This window comes from Malania oleifera, chromosome 1 (assembly GCF_029873635.1).
Source record: "Malania oleifera isolate guangnan ecotype guangnan chromosome 1, ASM2987363v1, whole genome shotgun sequence".
NCBI lineage: Eukaryota > Viridiplantae > Streptophyta > Magnoliopsida > Santalales > Ximeniaceae > Malania > Malania oleifera.
Window position 1 is genome coordinate 14,320,113 of NC_080417.1, and position 17,327 is coordinate 14,337,439.

At 37.4% G+C, this 17,327-nt stretch overlaps 2 protein-coding genes across 2 annotated transcripts; both read left to right on the plus strand.

Moving 5' to 3' along the window:
• Window positions 1-6,759: 6,759 nt before the first annotated feature.
• Window positions 6,760-15,838, plus strand: LOC131163621 (microtubule-associated protein RP/EB family member 1C). The gene is made up of 6 exons (XM_058120240.1): window positions 6,760-6,943; window positions 7,054-7,209; window positions 7,310-7,416; window positions 14,819-15,029; window positions 15,112-15,225; window positions 15,321-15,838. The coding sequence occupies exons 1-6, from the start codon at window positions 6,836-6,838 to the stop codon at window positions 15,597-15,599; spliced, it is 975 nt and encodes a 324-aa protein (XP_057976223.1). The 5' UTR covers window positions 6,760-6,835; the 3' UTR covers window positions 15,600-15,838.
• A 654-nt stretch (window positions 15,839-16,492) lies between these two features.
• Window positions 16,493-17,106, plus strand: LOC131163637 (uncharacterized). Its single transcript, XM_058120274.1, has 2 exons — window positions 16,493-16,625; window positions 16,713-17,106. Exons 1-2 carry the CDS (start codon window positions 16,587-16,589, stop codon window positions 16,932-16,934), a joined length of 261 nt encoding a protein of 86 aa, XP_057976257.1. The 5' UTR covers window positions 16,493-16,586; the 3' UTR covers window positions 16,935-17,106.
• Window positions 17,107-17,327: the final 221 nt, after the last annotated feature.

Below are 17,327 nucleotides of genomic sequence, written 5' to 3' on the forward strand. Positions count from 1 at the left end.
AAAAAAAAAAAACACATCCAGCAAAATACCAATATGTTGTTGATAAAAATAGCTTGAGTTGCAGGAGTGACCAACGGAGCTGCTGCAGAAAAATGGAGAGGACTAGTGGCTCTAATACTGGCTGCAGGCAGAGGGAGCTTGTATTTGAAAAACATAGAGTGAAGTCACCGCAAGCAGGAAAAAATACAGATGAAATACAAAAGAGATGAAGGGGCAGCATGCTACCCCTGCGCGTGAGGCCTTGGAGCGTAAATCAAAAAGCATGCTGTAGCTGTTTTCCTTTCTGGGAAGCCAACAACATTAAAGAAACCAATTTTCCAATTTGTTGGGCCCCACAAGGAGGGAAACCCAACAAATCTCCCCCTCCCGACTTATGGGGACAACTCCACCAATCCGGCCAAAACTCGACACTCCACATGCTTGTCTCTAGTCAATGCTTTTGTCATCATATCCGAACCATTATCATCGGTGTGAATTTTGTTAAGTTCCAACAATTTCTTATCCAACACATCTCGAATCCAATGATATCTAACATCAATATGTTTTGACTTTGAATGAAAGATAAAATTCTTACTCAAATGAATTGTACTTTGGCTATCACAATAAAGAACATACATTTCTTGTTCCATGCCCAACTCTTTTTAGAATCTTTTCAACCAAAGCAATTCTTGGCAAGCTTTCGTAATGGCTATAAACTCGACTTCCGTAGTAGATAGAGCAACACATTTCTGTAATTTAGATTGTCATGTCAGAGCTCCCCCTGCAAAAGTCATCAAATAACCCGAAGTGGATTTTCTAGAATCAACATCACCGGCCATGTCGGCATCTGTGAATCCATGGAGCGTAGATTTATCATTTTCAAAGCACAAGCACACCTTTGAAGTGCCTCTAAGTTATCGGAGAATCCATTTTACTGCTAACCAATGCTCCTTTCCTGGATTAGAGAGAAACCAACTAACAACTCCAACAACATAAGCTAAATCCGGTCTTGTACAAACCATTGCATACATTAAGGAACCAATGACCGAAGCATACTGAATTTTCTTCATCTCTTCCTTGTGTTTCTCATTTGTAGGACTTTGTTTTGTACTAAGTTTGAAGTGACTAGCAAGTAGGCAACCAACGGGTTTTGCTTTATCCATATTGAACCTCTCAAGCACTTTTTCAATGTAACTTTCTTGAGACAACCAAATTTGCCCTTTTTCACGATCACGAACAATTCTCATGCCAAGAATTTACTTTGCTGGTCTCAAGTCTTTCATAGCAAAAGACTTGCTCAACTCTAACTTCAACTTGTCAATCTTGGAGAAGTCATGTCCTACAATGAGTATATCATCAACATAAAGTAAGAGAATAATATAAGTACCATCCAAAATTTTTTTCACAAACACACAATCATCTAAAGAGGTTTTTGAGTAACCATGATCAGTCATGAGAGAATCAAATTTCTTATACCATCTCCGTGGTACTTGCTTCAACCCATACAAACTTTTCTTTAATTTGCACACTAAATTCTCTTTCCCCTTTTGTTTGAAGCCTTCGGGTTGTTCCATGTAAATTTCATTTTCCAAGTCACCGTGTAAGAAAGCGATTTTCACATCTAGTTGCTCAACTTCTAAATTCAAGTATGCTGCCATGCCAAGAACGACCCGAATAGATGACATCTTCACAACCGATGAGAATATTTCATTAAAGTCAATTCCCTTTTTCTGACCAAAACCTTTTACCACAAGCCTAGCCTTGTACTGAAGATTCTTTCCATCATTTTTCAGCCTAAACACCCATTTGTTTTTCAAAGCTTTCTTTCTAGGAGGAAGTTTAACTAAATCATAAGTGTGATTGTCAACTATGGAATTCATTTCCTCTTGCATAACTTCCATCCATTCAACTTTTTTTTCATGGTTCATGGCTTCTTGAGAGCTTTTGAGTTCCCCTTGATCCGTTAGAGTAACATAGTCACTTGATGGATATTTAGTTGAAGGTCTTGGCTCTCTTGAAGACCTTCTCAATTGAGCTTGCTCTTGAACTTGTTGCTCCCCCTCATTTTCATCTTCAACATCATTGGGAATTTCATCATTTCCAACATCTTAAAGAGGTGGAAGAACATCTTCCATATTTTCATCATGTGCCAAAGGTAGAGAAGGTAAATCTAAGTCAACAAAATCATTTCCATTAGATTGTGGTTGCTCAACCGTGCCCAAATCTTTAATTGTTTGATCTTTGAAAAATACAACATCTCGGTTCTAACAATTTTCTTGTCAACCGAATCCCACAATCTATATCCAAATTCATCATGTCCATAGCCAAGAAAAATACATTGCATTGTCTTGTCATCAAGTTTGGATCTTTCATCTCTTTGGAATGTGGACAAATGCACGACAACCAAACACTTTCAAGTGATCGTAAGTGACATCTTTACCTTTCCAAATTTTTTCAGAAACTTCACCAAGTAAAGGAGTTGAAGGGGACAAATTAATCAAGTCCACCGCTTCAACCCAAAAATGATTTTGGCAACTTCGCATGAGGGAGCATACATCTCATTCTCTCCAATATAGGGCGGTTCATCCTTTCGACAATACCATTTTGTCGAGGGGTTTTCTTGACGGTCTTTTGATGTCTAATTTCTTGGCTGTAACAATATGCATCAAATGGGCCAATGTACTCTCTACCATTATCCGAGCGCACACATTTCACTTTCTTTCCAGTCTCCTTTTCAACTTTAACCTGAAAATGCTTAAACACATCTAAAACTTGATCTGTAGTCTTCAAAGTGTAAGCCCAAACTTTTCTTGAACAATCATCAATAAAGGTAACAAAATAATGTGCACCACCATAAGATTTAACTTTCAAAGGATCACAAACATCTGAATGTATCAAATCTAAAACATTAGATTTTTTAGTAACAAATTTTGTACGAAAAGGAGCTTTATGTTGCTTACCGACCAAACAATGAACACAAGCTTTAAGAGAGGTATCTTTCTTCCCGGGTAGGAGCTTTTTTTGAACAAAAACTGCATTCCTTTTTCACTTATGTGCCCAAGCCGCTTATGCTACAAATCGGTGGAAGAGTGACTTTCAATTACATTCACAACACCATTACCAATTTTACCTTGCATCATATAAAGTGTACCAGTCTACTTGCCTTTAGCTACCACCAAATTACCATTTGTGAGCTTCCATTTTCCATCTCCAAAATGGTTGTCAAACCCTTCATCATCAAGCTTTCCGGTAGATATCAAATTTAGTCGAATATCGGGTACATGTCTCACATCTTTGAGCACCAACTTGCATCCCAAATTTGTTTCCAAACAAACATTTCCTATGCCAACAATTTTTAACAAACCTTCATTTCCTATCTGAACAACTCCGTAATTTCCTTTGGAATAAGAAGTGAAGAAATCTCCTTGAGAAGTGACATGGAATGACGCACCGGAATCAATAACCCAATCAGTTTCTTGACTTGTCAAATTAATGCAACTTCCATCACAAGCAACCATGAGATCACCATCAGATGCAACTGAAGTTGTGTCTTCTTGCTTTTTCTCAAATTTTTTCTCTTTGTTTTGTTCCTTGAATTTCAATTTTCTACACTCCTACTTCATATGCCCTTTTTTATAACAATAGTGACACTCAATATCTTTTTTTCGAAACTGAGCTGGACCGACCTCTTGATTTATCATTATGGTGAGAATATCTACTTTTGCTTCTCCCTCTCCCCCAATATTCTGTTACAAGTGCCTCTGAATGAGAAGAGCCAACTAATTTTCTTCTAATTTTTTCATTCAACAAGCTGCTAGTTACTTGGTTCATAGTAACAATTCCATCGGGAGCCGAATTACTAACTGTTACAACCAAAGTTTCTCAACTTTTTGGCAAAGAGCTAAGAAGCAATAAGGCCTGCAATTCATCATCAAAAACTATTTTCATAGTAGTAAGCTGATTGATAATATTTTTCATCTCATTCAAATATTCGGTAATAAGACCACCATCTTTATATTTCAAATTCACCAATTTTCAGAAAAAAAAAGCTTTATTTGTAGCCGACTTTCTATCATAAAGACCCTCTAATTTTTTCCACAATTCATGTGCCGAAATTTCGGTAGAAACATGATGAAAAACACTATCATCAATCCATTGCCGGATAACACCAACGATTTTCCTATTAAGCCTATTCCACTCATTATCACTCATGTCTTTAAGCTTTTGGCTATCAGCCTCAATAAGCCCATCCAAATCTTTGCAAAATAAAAGATCTTGTATTTTTATTTTTCAAATTACCCAATTGCTTCCATTGAAGTTAATCATACGACCAACACCACCATCCATGATTTACACAAATTTAATGCGTACAAATAACACGACTTTGATACCACTTGTTGGGAAAAATATAATATATATGAACAAATTCTCACAAGTAAATCAATGGAGTAATGCAAATAATAAATAAAAAAGTGAGACACAAGAAATTTAACATGGTTCCCTCAAATGTTGAGGTACGTCCACAAGGCACGGCGGTCCAAATCCACTATCACCAAATATGTTGTACAAAGTGCATACAAAAGGCTTCCTTATAAATACACAATAGTGTATAAACAAATATAGCAAGATGAAAATGTCTCACCAAATATTCTGAACAAAGCTCCCAAAAGAACCAACCAAAAAGAAAAAAAAAAGCACATCCAGCAAAATACCAATATGTTGTTGATAAAAACAGCTTGAGTTGCACGAGTGATCGGCGGAGCTGCTGCAGAAAAATGGAGAGGACGAGTGGCTTTAATACTGGCTGCAGGCAGAGGGAGCTTTTATTTGAAAAACAGAGAGTGAAGTCACTACAAGCAGGAAAAAATGTAGATGAAACAAAAAGGAGATAAAGGGGCAGCATGCTACCCCTGCGCGTGAGGCCTTGAAGCCTAAATCAAAAAGCATGTTGCAGCTGTTTTCCTTTCTGGGAAGCCAACAACATTAAAGAAACCAATTTTCCAATTTGTTGGGTCCCACAAGGAGGGAAACCCAACACGTCTAAATTACAAAAAAAAAAAAAAAAGAGAAGAGGAGAGGTATTGCAAACGTATGTACGATTGTATCCCTCTACTCTTCTGTCTTTCTGTCACGACTACAATAATCATGGGATGGTTATGGGTTTGATTTGAATTTTTTATCTTAAAAAAGAAAAAGAAAAAACTCTCCCTCACACATACACACATATACACACACCTCAAGTAACCTTTTGAGTTCGATTTTATTGATAGAAAAAGAATGGAGCAAAGGATTTGAGGATCCAAGATATTTATACCTAAATCATTCTTAAAACAATCATTTATGATTTGTTGTAATTAATGTTAACAAAATCATGAAATTTAAACACTTTTAAAGATAAACATTTTTCAAAATATGAAACTAAAGCATTCAATTAAAATTTATTATGTTACTTTTTTATACAATTTTATTAAATATAAAACTTAAGAGTCTATTTAGTTTTGAAAAACAATTTTCGTTTTTCATTTTAGTTTTCTAAAAGTTAGCAAATATTTCATTTTTACAGTATTTATGTGAAATAAAGGAATAATAATAGACTATTTTGGTAATATTTTTTTCATAAAAATGTTTTTATTTTTTATTTCTAAGTTTTTAAATAATTGCAAAAAAAAAAATGTCACCTTATTTTTATAAAATTTATATATAAAAGTTAGAAAACATCTTTTCATTATTTTTCTAAATTTCAAACTCTTACTTTACATATGAGAGCATAAGATTGGAATGTTGAACTTTAATATGTGTAAATAATGTATAATTTTTTTCTTCTAAATTTACACAAATCCATAATTTCAGATATTATCTTACATAAAATCTGAAAATTTTAAAAACAAGTTATTTTTTATGATTGTTTTAAAATCTAAAAATAAAAAGTTATTTCGCACATTTAAACAAAATCTTTATTTTCCACATTTTAATATGAATCTTGAAAATTTTTAAAAATAAGTTAAAATTTTCATAATTCTTTGGAAAAAATAAAAGTTAGAAAATAGAAAATGTTTTCTAAAGCTAATCAAACTCTAAAATTATAAATATTTTGTACATGACTAGAAATTCCTATTGCTATACCTAAATGTGAGAAATGGCGGTGTCACAAGTTAGAAAAATTAATTCTTCATTTCACAATTACTTTTTACTTGATCTTTCGAAAGAAAATACTCAGTGTCACAAACCCATAATGATATGGGTTCACGTGACAAGGCCTCACTAGGTGCAATAGTATAGGGTCCACATTATTGTATGAATGAAGCCCTCTCACATGAGTTCGTGTCATCACAAGCCCCTAATGCATTGCATACCTCTTTTCGAATGTTAAAATATATGTAACTTTTAACTTCTAAACTTTGAAAAAGAAAAAAGAATAATAATAAAAAAATTAATTATTTTTAAAAATCAAAGCAAGATTTTAAAATTTTCAAAATATATTTATAATCATCCCTTTTTATATTAAAAATGTTCAGTAAAAATTTTAAAAATTATATTGGCACTTCAAAAAATTTAGTGTTTAACTGCCAATAGCACCTCCAAAAAAGAAACAATTATTTCTAAAATTTTAAAAATAGAGAATTTGAGGGTAGTGGAAATGGAGCTACACTCCCGTTATTTCGCGAGATTTCGCGAGATTTCGCCTGCGGGCGGCGCGTTCAGGCAACGGATCAATTTTGAAATGAAAGATCCCGCTCGTTTCTCAATTTAAATGACCTTCCTCTCTCTCTCTCTCTCTCTCTCTCTCTCTCTCTCCAAATTATAAAAATCAGAGAAACGTTACAGAGAACAAGAAACCTTACACAGAAACTCGAAAATGGCGACGAATATTGGCATGATGGATTCGGCATATTTCGTCGGCAGATCAGAGATCTTGGCATGGATCAACTCCACCCTGCATCTCAGTCTCTCCAAAGTGGAAGAGGTATGATTTCTCCTCATGTTACTATAGATTTTTTGCCTTCTTTGTGTTTAGTTTTTCGGTTTTGTCAAAAGCATAGAATGATTTATCAATAGAGGATTTGTGGATCGCAGGCATGCTCGGGTGCGGTTCAGTGTCAGCTGATGGACGCGGCGCATCCAGGCATCGTGCCGATGCACAAGGTGAACTTCGACGCCAAGAACGAGTACGAAATGATCCAGAACTACAAGGTCCTTCAGGACGTCTTCAACAAACTCAAGATCACCAAGGTGATTTTCGTGTTTTGCACTCTTTGAGGGTTTGTTTTGTTTGCCTTTCGGTTTTTGTTTGCTTGGTTGTTGATGTGTTTGTTTTGTTTGAGCGATCTAGCATATTGAGGTGAGCAAGCTCGTGAAAGGAAGGCCACTGGATAATCTGGAGTTCATGCAGTGGATGAAGAGATACTGTGATTCGGTCAACGGTGGTGCTCTGCACGGGTAATTTTATTCCCCTTTTTACGGAGCTGTCGGCCCTTTCAGTTTCCAGCTTTTTTTTTTTATGGAGCAATTGATACCTTGATTCACAATTTTCACAGCAAAATTTTGGATATCCGAGCTTTCCCACAGTAAATACAGTGCCAGGACTTTTGAAATCTGATCTTTTGATTCTGTTTTGATCCTACATCGATCTCATCTGTTTTTGATTGTCTCACTAATTTTATTAAGTTTACAAATGCATATTTCTAGGTCATGAAAGTAGAACTTAACACTGATTGATCAAAATATGAAGGTTCGATTAGGCCAATGATTTAAGATGATTTGGAATGCATATTGAAAATTTGATTGCAGTAGAAGCAGCCAAGGGGCAAGGACTGCCTGCTGTGGGTAGACAAATTAGAAATAGTGACAAAGAAACAATCCATTGTTAGACTGCTTCAATATCAATATTTGTGATGATGCTTTTCAATACAAAGTGAAGTCAAGTGAGAAAGTATGGGGCGTATAGACATCCAAATGCCCTCGATAAATGTTTGTTCATCTTTCTTAATTTCAGGTTTGTTTATTTCTGGTTATTAGTATTTGGATTTCTCTCAAGACAACAATAACTCTTTGGAGGATTTCCCTAAACTCCATCAGCTTGCTTGATCCCAAAATTAGCCAACTTTAAGCAGAAAAATCAGAATATTTTTAATCTTCCTGATATTTTGACAGGGAAATTGTGTCTGGTTGATTTTTCCTGAAATTGATCTAAGAGCAACAGGATTGATTTTGTTGTGAATGTCATCATTTTTCATATTAGGAATTGAGCCATTGTTTTGACCCCTGATACACAAGAAGAATTTTTGTCTCTTGTTGGATTAGTGTGAGGATATTGTAAGAATTTGCCTACGCTTGCTGTGAGTGTGAGCTGCACAGCAAGACAGATAAAAAAAGGGTAGACCAGAACAGAGAACAGAGAAAGGAGAGGAAAAAGAGATGGAGAGGGACTTTCTGTATATTTCTTCCATGGCCAAAGGACTGTACAAGAGCTATATATGTATGCAAGCCAGAGAGAGAATCAAGGAGGCAGTTAGTTGCTAACTGTGGGAATGAGAATAAGAATAAAAATCTGGTATTCCTAACAAAAAAAACTGTAACGAGAAGAGGAATAATAAAATAAAAATAAAACAAGAAAAGGGAAGGAATCTGAGCTGTTGGGGACTGCAGCTGGCAAGATGATCAGCTTCCTTCAATCTTCAACAGCCCCCCGCAAATGGAGAGTAGATGTCTTCTACTCCCATCTTAGATAAACACGAATAAAAAGCCTGTGAGCCTAAGCTCTTTGTGAGAATGTCTGCCACTTGCAGCTTGCTTGTCACATGCTTCGTTGAGATGCAACCCTCTTGAATCTTGTCTCTAATCAAGTGGTAGTCTATTTCTATATGCTTTGTCCTCTCGTGGAATATGGGATTGGTGGCAATGTGTATAGCTGATTTGCTGTCACAGTACAAAAAGGCGGCTTGTGAATGAGCAATCTGAAAGTCTCTAAGCAGGTACCTCAGCCAAGTCAATTCACAGTTGACATTTGCCATAGCTCGGTACTCTACCTCTGCAGAAGACCTAGAGACCACACTTTGTTTCTTTGACTTCCAAGATACCAAGGATTTTCCAAGGAACACACAATACCCTGTCACGGACCTCCGAGTGTCTGGACAAGCCCCCAAATCTGAATCACTAAAACCTCCAAGTTGAATTTCTGAATCTGTGGGATAGAATAAACCTTGTCCTGGTGACCTTTTGATGAACCGCAGCACCTTGTGAGCTGCCTGTAGGTGTGGCACTCTTGGGTTGTTCATGAATTGACTTAGCATTTGGACTGAGTAGGCTAAATCAAGCTGGTTATGGTTAGGTACAACAATCTGCCGATCAACCTTCTATAAAGAGCAGGCTCAGGAAGTAATTCTCCTTCTTCTTTGGACATTCTCACATTTTGATCTAAAGGAATCTTTGATGGAGTAGACCCAATGGTACCTGAGTCTCCTAAGATGTCCAAAGCATATTTGTGTTGGCATAAAAAGATTCCCTTTGCTGTCCTGGCTACTTCAATACCCAAAAAATATTTCAACTTGCCAAGGTCTTTAATTTTGAATTGGTCATCAAGAGATCTCTTCAATTGATCAATTGCATCCATATCATTTCCAACAATTATATCATCCACATATACTAAAATAGCCGCGAAGGAGCCTTCAGTTATCTTTGTGAACAAGCTATAATCTGCCTTGGACTGAACATACCCTTGGTTAATGATGAAATTTGAGAGCTTTGAGTACCATTGACGTGAAGCTTGTTTGAGACCATACAAGCTTTTGTTTAACTTGCATACTTTTCTCCCATTTTCATTAGGATACCTTGGGGGCAACTCTATGTACACTTCCTCCTCTAAATCCCCATGTAGGAAGGCATTGTTGACATCAAACTGCTGCAAAGACCACCCTTTTACTGCTGCAATGGCTAACAAGGTTCTCACAGTAACCATTTTTGCCACGGGAGAAAAGGTTTCATGATAATCTAGCCCCTCTTGCTGTGTGTACCCTTTTGCAACGAGCCTGGCCTTGTATCTTTCTATGTTACCATCAGCAAGAAATTTGATTTTGTAAACCCATTTACAGCCTATTGGTTCTTTGTCAAGAGGTAAATCCATAATAACCCAAGTGTCATTGAGTTCAAGAGCAGCAATTTCAGTTTTCATGGCCTCGACCCAATTGGATGATGTGCTGGCTTCTAGGTAAGTTTTAGGTTCAGTGTGTGAGGTTATGGAGGTCACAAAGGTCCTGTGTGGTGTAGATAACTTATCATAAGATATGCTGGCACTTAGGGGAGAGGGCTTTCCTGGTAAGATTTGATTTTTCTGCTTGTCCAAAGCCTGAGATGGGAGAAGAAAGCTTGACTGTTGACATATGTAATTTTGCAAATGAGTAGGAGCTCTCCTTATCCTGGTTGATTTTCGGGGTAAGTGTGTATGGAGGTTGTCATGAATTTCTGTTTCTGGTCTGGAGTCATTTTGCAAGCTGATCAGTTCGTTGTTTTGAGAATCAAGTGATACAGCAGGCATTGGCTCTGCTTCTGAAATGATATTGGGGTTGACAGTGTGTTCAGAGTGACTAAAAACAGGAGTGGGGATGGAAATAACAGGGTTCTGAGCAAAACTCAGTTTGTTTGGATTTGGCAGTGAGTTAGTGTTGCTGAGATTTCTGTCAGGAAGACTGTCTCTGTAAGTTTTGAATGGAAATACACTTTCATAAAACACAACATTTCGAGATATGAAAATCTTCTGAGTATCTAGGTCCAGAAGTCTATATCCTTTGACACCAAAAGGATAGCCAATAAATACAGACTTTCTAGCCCTTGGATCAAATTTATGTCTTCCATTGGCCAAGGTGGTAGTAAAAGCCAGGCACCCAAAGACCTTTAAATGAGCATAGCTGGGTTTCTTTTTGAACAAAATCTCAAAGGGGCTTTTATGATTTAATAATGGAGATGGAGTTCTATTAATGAGGTATACAGTCGTAAGAATGCAGTGGTTCCAATACCTCAATGAAATGCTACTTTGAAATTTTAATGCTCTTGCAACATTTAAAATATGTTGATGTTTCCTTTCAACAGTAGCATTTTGTTGAGGTGTCTCCACGCATGTTCTTTGGTGCAAAATCCCATGTTTTAGATAAAATTCTTTCATGTCAAACTCACCTCCATTATCACTCCGAATGGTTTTCACTTTTGTTTCAAATTAAGTTTCTACCATTGCACAAAAGTTTTGTAAATTGATGCTGGCTTCTGATTTTAATTTCAGTGTATAAGTCCAAGTACACCTACTGAAATCATCTACAATAGTCAGAAAATATCTGCAGCCATCATGACTAATTTCATTACATGGTCCCCATATATCACAATGTATCAGTTCAAAGCTCAAAGCATTTCTTAGATTGATGCTGGCTAGCAGGAAAAGGTAGCTTGTGTTGTTTAGCTAGTGGACAAATGAGACATGGGTGATCATCAGAGGGTTTTGGTGTGCTGACTTTGCTATTTGTGTCAAATTGAGAGTAAGAGGAGTGGCCTACTCTATAGTGCCAGAGATAAAAACAAATCATTGTTGTCGCTGATAGAGGTTGAAAAGCTGGTTTTGAGTTTGTATTTGGATAAAGCATCAGATAAAGCTGAAGGAGAGACTTCCTTTTGCAGCATATGATAGAGTCCTCGCCTTACTTCACCCATCCCAATCGTTGTCCAAGTTAAAAGGTCCTGAATATAACAGCAATCAAAGAAGAAAACAAGACAACAATTTAGTTCTTGAGTCATTTTCTTTGCTGAAATTAGATTAAAAGAGAAACTGGGGACGCAAAGGACATTATGCAGTGTGAGATTGTTGGTGACCTTGACTGTTCCTATATGAGTAACAGGCACAATCTCACCATTCGGTAAGGCTACAAAGGAGGAAATAGTTCTTTGGATAGAATGGAATAAAGAGTTGGAGCAGATCATGTGGTCTGTTGCTCCAATGTCAAGAATCCAAGGAGTTTCTGAGATATTGTTGGATTTGGGAGTAAAAGTAGAGAGACACAATGATATACCAGAGATTTTGTGAGTATTTGCATCTGAGGATGAAGGTGTAACCATGGCATGGACATGATTGGCCGAGGGAGTGAAAACTTGGTTGCTGGAGACTGGTTTCAGGAGGGCGAGAAGCTGATTATACTGCTCTTGAGTCAGCGACATTTGAGATTTGTCTTTCAGAACCTCCTGCTCAAGACCAACTGCTGCATTTGCATTTGCCAGGTTCATGGCAGGTTTGTTCCTCCCTTCTCCCTTATATCCTGCTAGGTATCCATGGAGTTTGAAGCATTTGTCTGCTATGTGGCCTGGCATTTGACAGTGAGTACATGTGGGCTTGTTTGGATTTGTTTTGAAGCATCTCTCCAGAGAGTGTCCTGGAATTTTACAGAAGGTGCAGTAATACCTTTCCCTTCTTTGTTGCCCAATAGATTGTTAGTTAAAGTTCCCTTTGCTCACCATAGCCATAGAATCACTTCCTAGGCTGGTTATAGAGATTTCTCTTCTCTTTTCTTCTTGCTGAATAATGGAGTAAACCTCATTCAGGCTGGGAAAAGGTTTGATTAACAGAATCTGTGCCTTAATGGCCTTATAAGTATCATTGAGCCCCATTAAGAATTTCATCACACTGTCCCTTTGCTGATTGTGAACAACAACCTTTAATCCTCCACAGGTACAATTAGGGATTGACTCATACTTGAGTAATTCATCAAGCAGAGTTTTAAGTTTAGAGAAATAAACACTCACTGAGTCTTGGTTTTGCTTTAGGTCTGTGATGCCTTGTTTCACTTCGAAAATCTTTGGAGCATTTTGCTGAGCAAAACGTTGCTCTAGCTCCAGCCAGAGCTGATGTGCAGTCTCTGCATATGTAGTGCTAGACTTGATGTCAACTGCCATTGTGTTCTGTATCCATGTGATCACAATATCATTGCACCTCAGTCAGTGTTCCATTAGAGGATCATTGGGGTCAGAAGGCTCACGGATGGTACCATCAATGAACCCGAGCTTGTTCTTGATCCGCAAAGCCCTTTTCTTAGATCTGGCCCAAGAATAATAGTTGCTGGAGTCCAAGGTGTGCGTGACAAGCATGGCACCTGAGCCATCGCTGCTGCCAATGTAATAAGGACTGGTGGGCTGTGTTGGGTCGTGAGAGGCAGCTCTTGACGAATTGGTGTTTGGTTGTGCAGGAATGGTGTTTGGCGGTGGGTTTGGAGGAGTGATTTGGCTGGTATTGAAGGATTCATCCATAATTGGCTCTAATACCATGTAAGAATTTGCCTATGCTTGCTGTGAGTGTGAGCTGCACAGCAAGACAGATAAAAAAAGGGTAGACCAGAACAGAGAACAGAGAAAGGAGAGGAAAAAGAGATGGAGAGGGACTTTCTGTGTATTTCTTCCATGGCCAAAGGACTGTACAAGAGCTATATATGTATGCAAGCCAGAGAGAGAATCAAGGAGGCAGTTAGTTGCTAACTGCGGGAATGAGAATAAGAATAAAAATCTGGTATTCCTAACAAAAAAAACTGTAACGAGAAGAGGAATAATAAAATAAAAATAAAACAAGAAAAGGGAAAGAATCTGAGCCGTTGGGGACTGCAGCTGGCAGGATGATCAGCTTCCTTCAATCTTCAACAGATATTGGTGCTATTCCATTTAACAATACACAGTATTCTAAGTTAAAATTTACCACATGGAAATCTCTGTAGGTTTCTTTGCTTTGGTTTCTAGTTCCAGATAACCCCAAGACATGAATTGGTCTTGTGGATGCATTCCGTTTTACTTTTGTGAAAGAGGCAACTCTTTCTATTCCCAGTGCTTGGGCTAATTTTAATGTTTTCTTAATTTGTTCATCAGAACTCTCTTCAATTCTTTTTCACTTTCACGGTATCGTCCTTTTTTTTGTGCACGTCACAAGATTGAGGTTTTATTCGCTAAAAGTCTAAAATTTGTATTAGTGTGTAGGCAAATTAGCATATTTTTAATCTTCTTGATGTTTTAACAGGGAAATTGTGTCTGGTTGATTTTCCCTGGAATTGTCTAAGACCAACACTCAATTTTGTTGAGAATGTCATAACTTTTCATATTGAAATTGAGCAATGTTTTGACCCCTGATACACACCAAGAATTTTTGTCTCTTGTTGGATTAGTGTGAGGATATGGTGAACTGTGGATCTATTTCATTTATGATTTTACAATACACAATATACTAAGTTAAAATTTACCACATGGAAATCTCTGCAGGTTTCTTTGTTTGGGTTTCTAGGTCTATATAACAACAAGGCATGAATTGGTTTTGTGGATTCTTTCAGTTTTTCTTTTGTGAAAAAGGCAACTCTTTCTATTCCCAGTGCTTGGGCTAATTTTAATGTTTTCTTAATTTATTCATCAGAACTCTCTTTAACTCTTTTTCACTTTTATGGTATTGTTCTTTTCTTTTGTGCAAGTCACAAGATCAAGGTTTTATTCACTAAAAGTCTAAAATTAGTATTAGAGTGTAGAATATATTTGAATTTATTTAGATGCTTATACAATCATCTTCACAAGTATTTCATTTTAGAGGAACTGCTGTTTTATTATCAAGTTCATCCAGCTGCCCTGTCGTTGTCTTCCAAGTTACATTTCTTAGAATGTGTTAATTTGCAAGGTGATTGGACAGACCTTTGTTACTTTATTAGGATGTAATTTGCAAGGTCATTGGACAGACCTTTTGTCATAACTAGGTTAAAAATTCAGTATATTTTTCAACAAAAGGTTCTTTTTCACATCAATCAATTTCACTATATATGATTTTGTTCTTTACTGTTTATATTAGTTACAATCCTTTGGAAAGGCGGGAGGCTTGTAAGGGAGGAAAAGAAGTGACTAAGAAATGCGCCCCACCTACGAAGTCTGCAACTACTGCCTCTAAAACCCAATCCTCTCACAATGCTCGAAGGCATGATGCATCTTCCGTAAACCAAACAAATCAATCAGCTAAGGTCCCTAGATCATCTTCAGGTGGAGGGCCAGCTTTTGATGAACAGGTACTCAGCAAGCACTTCTAATGTGTAAAAATGCAAATGTTATTTCAAAAATATTTAAAAAATAATTTTAATGTTAATGCAGATCACTGAGTTGAAGCTCTCAATAGACAGCCTTGAGAAGGAGAGGGATTTTTACTTTGCAAAGTTGAGGGATATTGAGATACTGTGCCAGAGTCAAGAGATCGAACAATTACCTGTAATGTCCTCCAAGTCATTTTTCTGGAGCCATTTAAACTAAGTTTGAATAAAATACATAACAGATCATGATTTGTCTCTTTAATTTCTTTTCAGATTGTTGGGGCAATAAAGAAGATCCTTTATGCTACGGGTGATGATGCATCAGTGGTAGTAGAGGCTCAAGCCATGTTGTCAGCCACCCAGAAACAGGCTGAACAGCTGAGTCCAATTCCTGAGGTACCAGAGGACAGGCCAAAGCTTGAAACCCAGAAGAGAAAGAACATTGTGAATCTGGAAGTTGATGTTGCAGCCAACACCACTTTGTCTCCAAGGCAAAGACTTTCTGATGTTTCTGATGTCCATTGCAGTGGCTCACCCCTCTTGACCTGCTGATTATTTTCTTGTGCTACTGATTTTGAATTCTTGATTCTATCTGGGTTTTGTTCCCTCTTACCATCCTCAGAATCTCCATTCCATTATCAGAGTTAAGAGGTGCATGTAATAGTAATACATAATACATAGTAAGGACAAATAATATGATGTATGCTCCTCATTTTAGGAGACCCAATTTGTTGTCCTTTTTGTATGCAAAGAACTCGATGATCTAACAGATTATACTTTGTTTTGCAAAATTTGTGGTACTATGACTTTACTGGTCTCCATGCTGTCATTCAATCTTCAGTTTTTATAGACCTTGACCTATTCTCCTATCAGTTTATGCATGTGTTCATTTTTATTCTTGGGGCAGGCTATTTTATGTTTGGGAGATCTAAGTGGTCTACATTGTTCTTTATGATAATTGTACTCAATTTGGTTATAACCATTTACAAAATATTCAATTAAAATCAATCATCAAAACTAATGGCATGCGAGATTGCTAATGGTTACAAAATGTGTCATACACTGGCTTGGCTTAACAAGTCCACCGTGTTGAGCGTGTGGACAGTTTCAGGCCCAGATGATTCTTGCAATCCCAAACCTTGTGATTGTTATGATAATTATGGTACCTATTGGGAAACAAATGCATCAAGCCATCTTTTAAGAGAGAGTTACACCTCAATGGATGCACATGTTCAAATCCTAGAGAGATAGGCCTGAAATTTTGGATCTGATCATCAGCCTTTGGGTAAAGAAGCCCCAAGCGCTCACACCATGATGCAGATTTGGTAAAAGAGGGAGTGGATTTAGGACTTCTGTTAATGTAATTTGCATATCACTCGGTCATTTCGGAGTGTGGGGAGACTGTCCATTTTAAAGGCCAAGCTGGCCACCCCCCCTCAAAGAAGCAAGAACATGAGGAAACAACTGAGAGTAGCCTTTGCTATTCAAACAATCTAGCACACATTCTCCATCCTTTGTCTCAGTCTGAATTACTGTGAAATGGAACGGAGCTCTAACATGAACACATCCGCAAGAAAAGTATGCAGCCAATGGTCTTACCTATCTGTCTCAAATGCTATAATCTTTTTTATATTCTAAATCAAATTTCATGAATGTGAAAATCAGGGGAATGAGATGGCCAGTGCACAAGGTCCAGTGGAATCAAAAGTGGACACGGTAGATTACCGGACACCAGTGGGGCAACACCAAGAGCAGAGGCCTGTGCAGGTGGTTCACCAGTTACACCCCAAAGAGGAATCAAGCACCGGCGGAGGGGTCCTGGCTGAGGCTGCAGCTGCTGTGACTAATACCCTCCAGGCTGCCAAAGATGCCCTCTCTGGAAAATAGCCTCATAAGACCATATCGCAAATATTCTCTCTTCTCCTCCCCCTATTAGGATGAATCCGTGTATCAATTTTATTTTAATATTGCCCTTGGCTGCAACTTGATCATCAATTGTGGTCTTAGTTTAAGGTTTTCATATGGATACTTTTATATTAGAGATCTCATATTCGAATTCTACGGTCCTGCAACAGAACGAAAAATGCCACGAAGTGTAGCAAATTTGTACATTTAAATCTATATACATTATAAACTTCGATTGGTGACGTAGCATCATGTGAACCGTTTGATCTATTATAACAAACACATACCATGCATCTGGAGCAAGAGAAAAAGCAAAAGCAAACCAACGCACACCCCGCCCCACTTGAGGATTGACCCATTGAGTTGTAGAGCACA

Bases quoted from the DNA above. Each gene is read 5' to 3' on its own strand.
- LOC131163621 (XM_058120240.1), top strand. From the start codon at position 6,836: ATGGCGACGAATATTGGCATGATGGATTCGGCATATTTCGTCGGCAGA. The intron at 15,030-15,111 runs GTACTCAGCAAG...ATGTTAATGCAG, and splicing joins GGCCAGCTTTTGATGAACAG to ATCACTGAGTTGAAGCTCTC. The intron at 15,226-15,320 runs GTAATGTCCTCC...ATTTCTTTTCAG, and splicing joins AAGAGATCGAACAATTACCT to ATTGTTGGGGCAATAAAGAA.
- LOC131163637 (XM_058120274.1), top strand. From the start codon at position 16,587: ATGGAACGGAGCTCTAACATGAACACATCCGCAAGAAAA. The intron at 16,626-16,712 runs GTATGCAGCCAA...TGTGAAAATCAG, and splicing joins TGAACACATCCGCAAGAAAA to GGGAATGAGATGGCCAGTGC.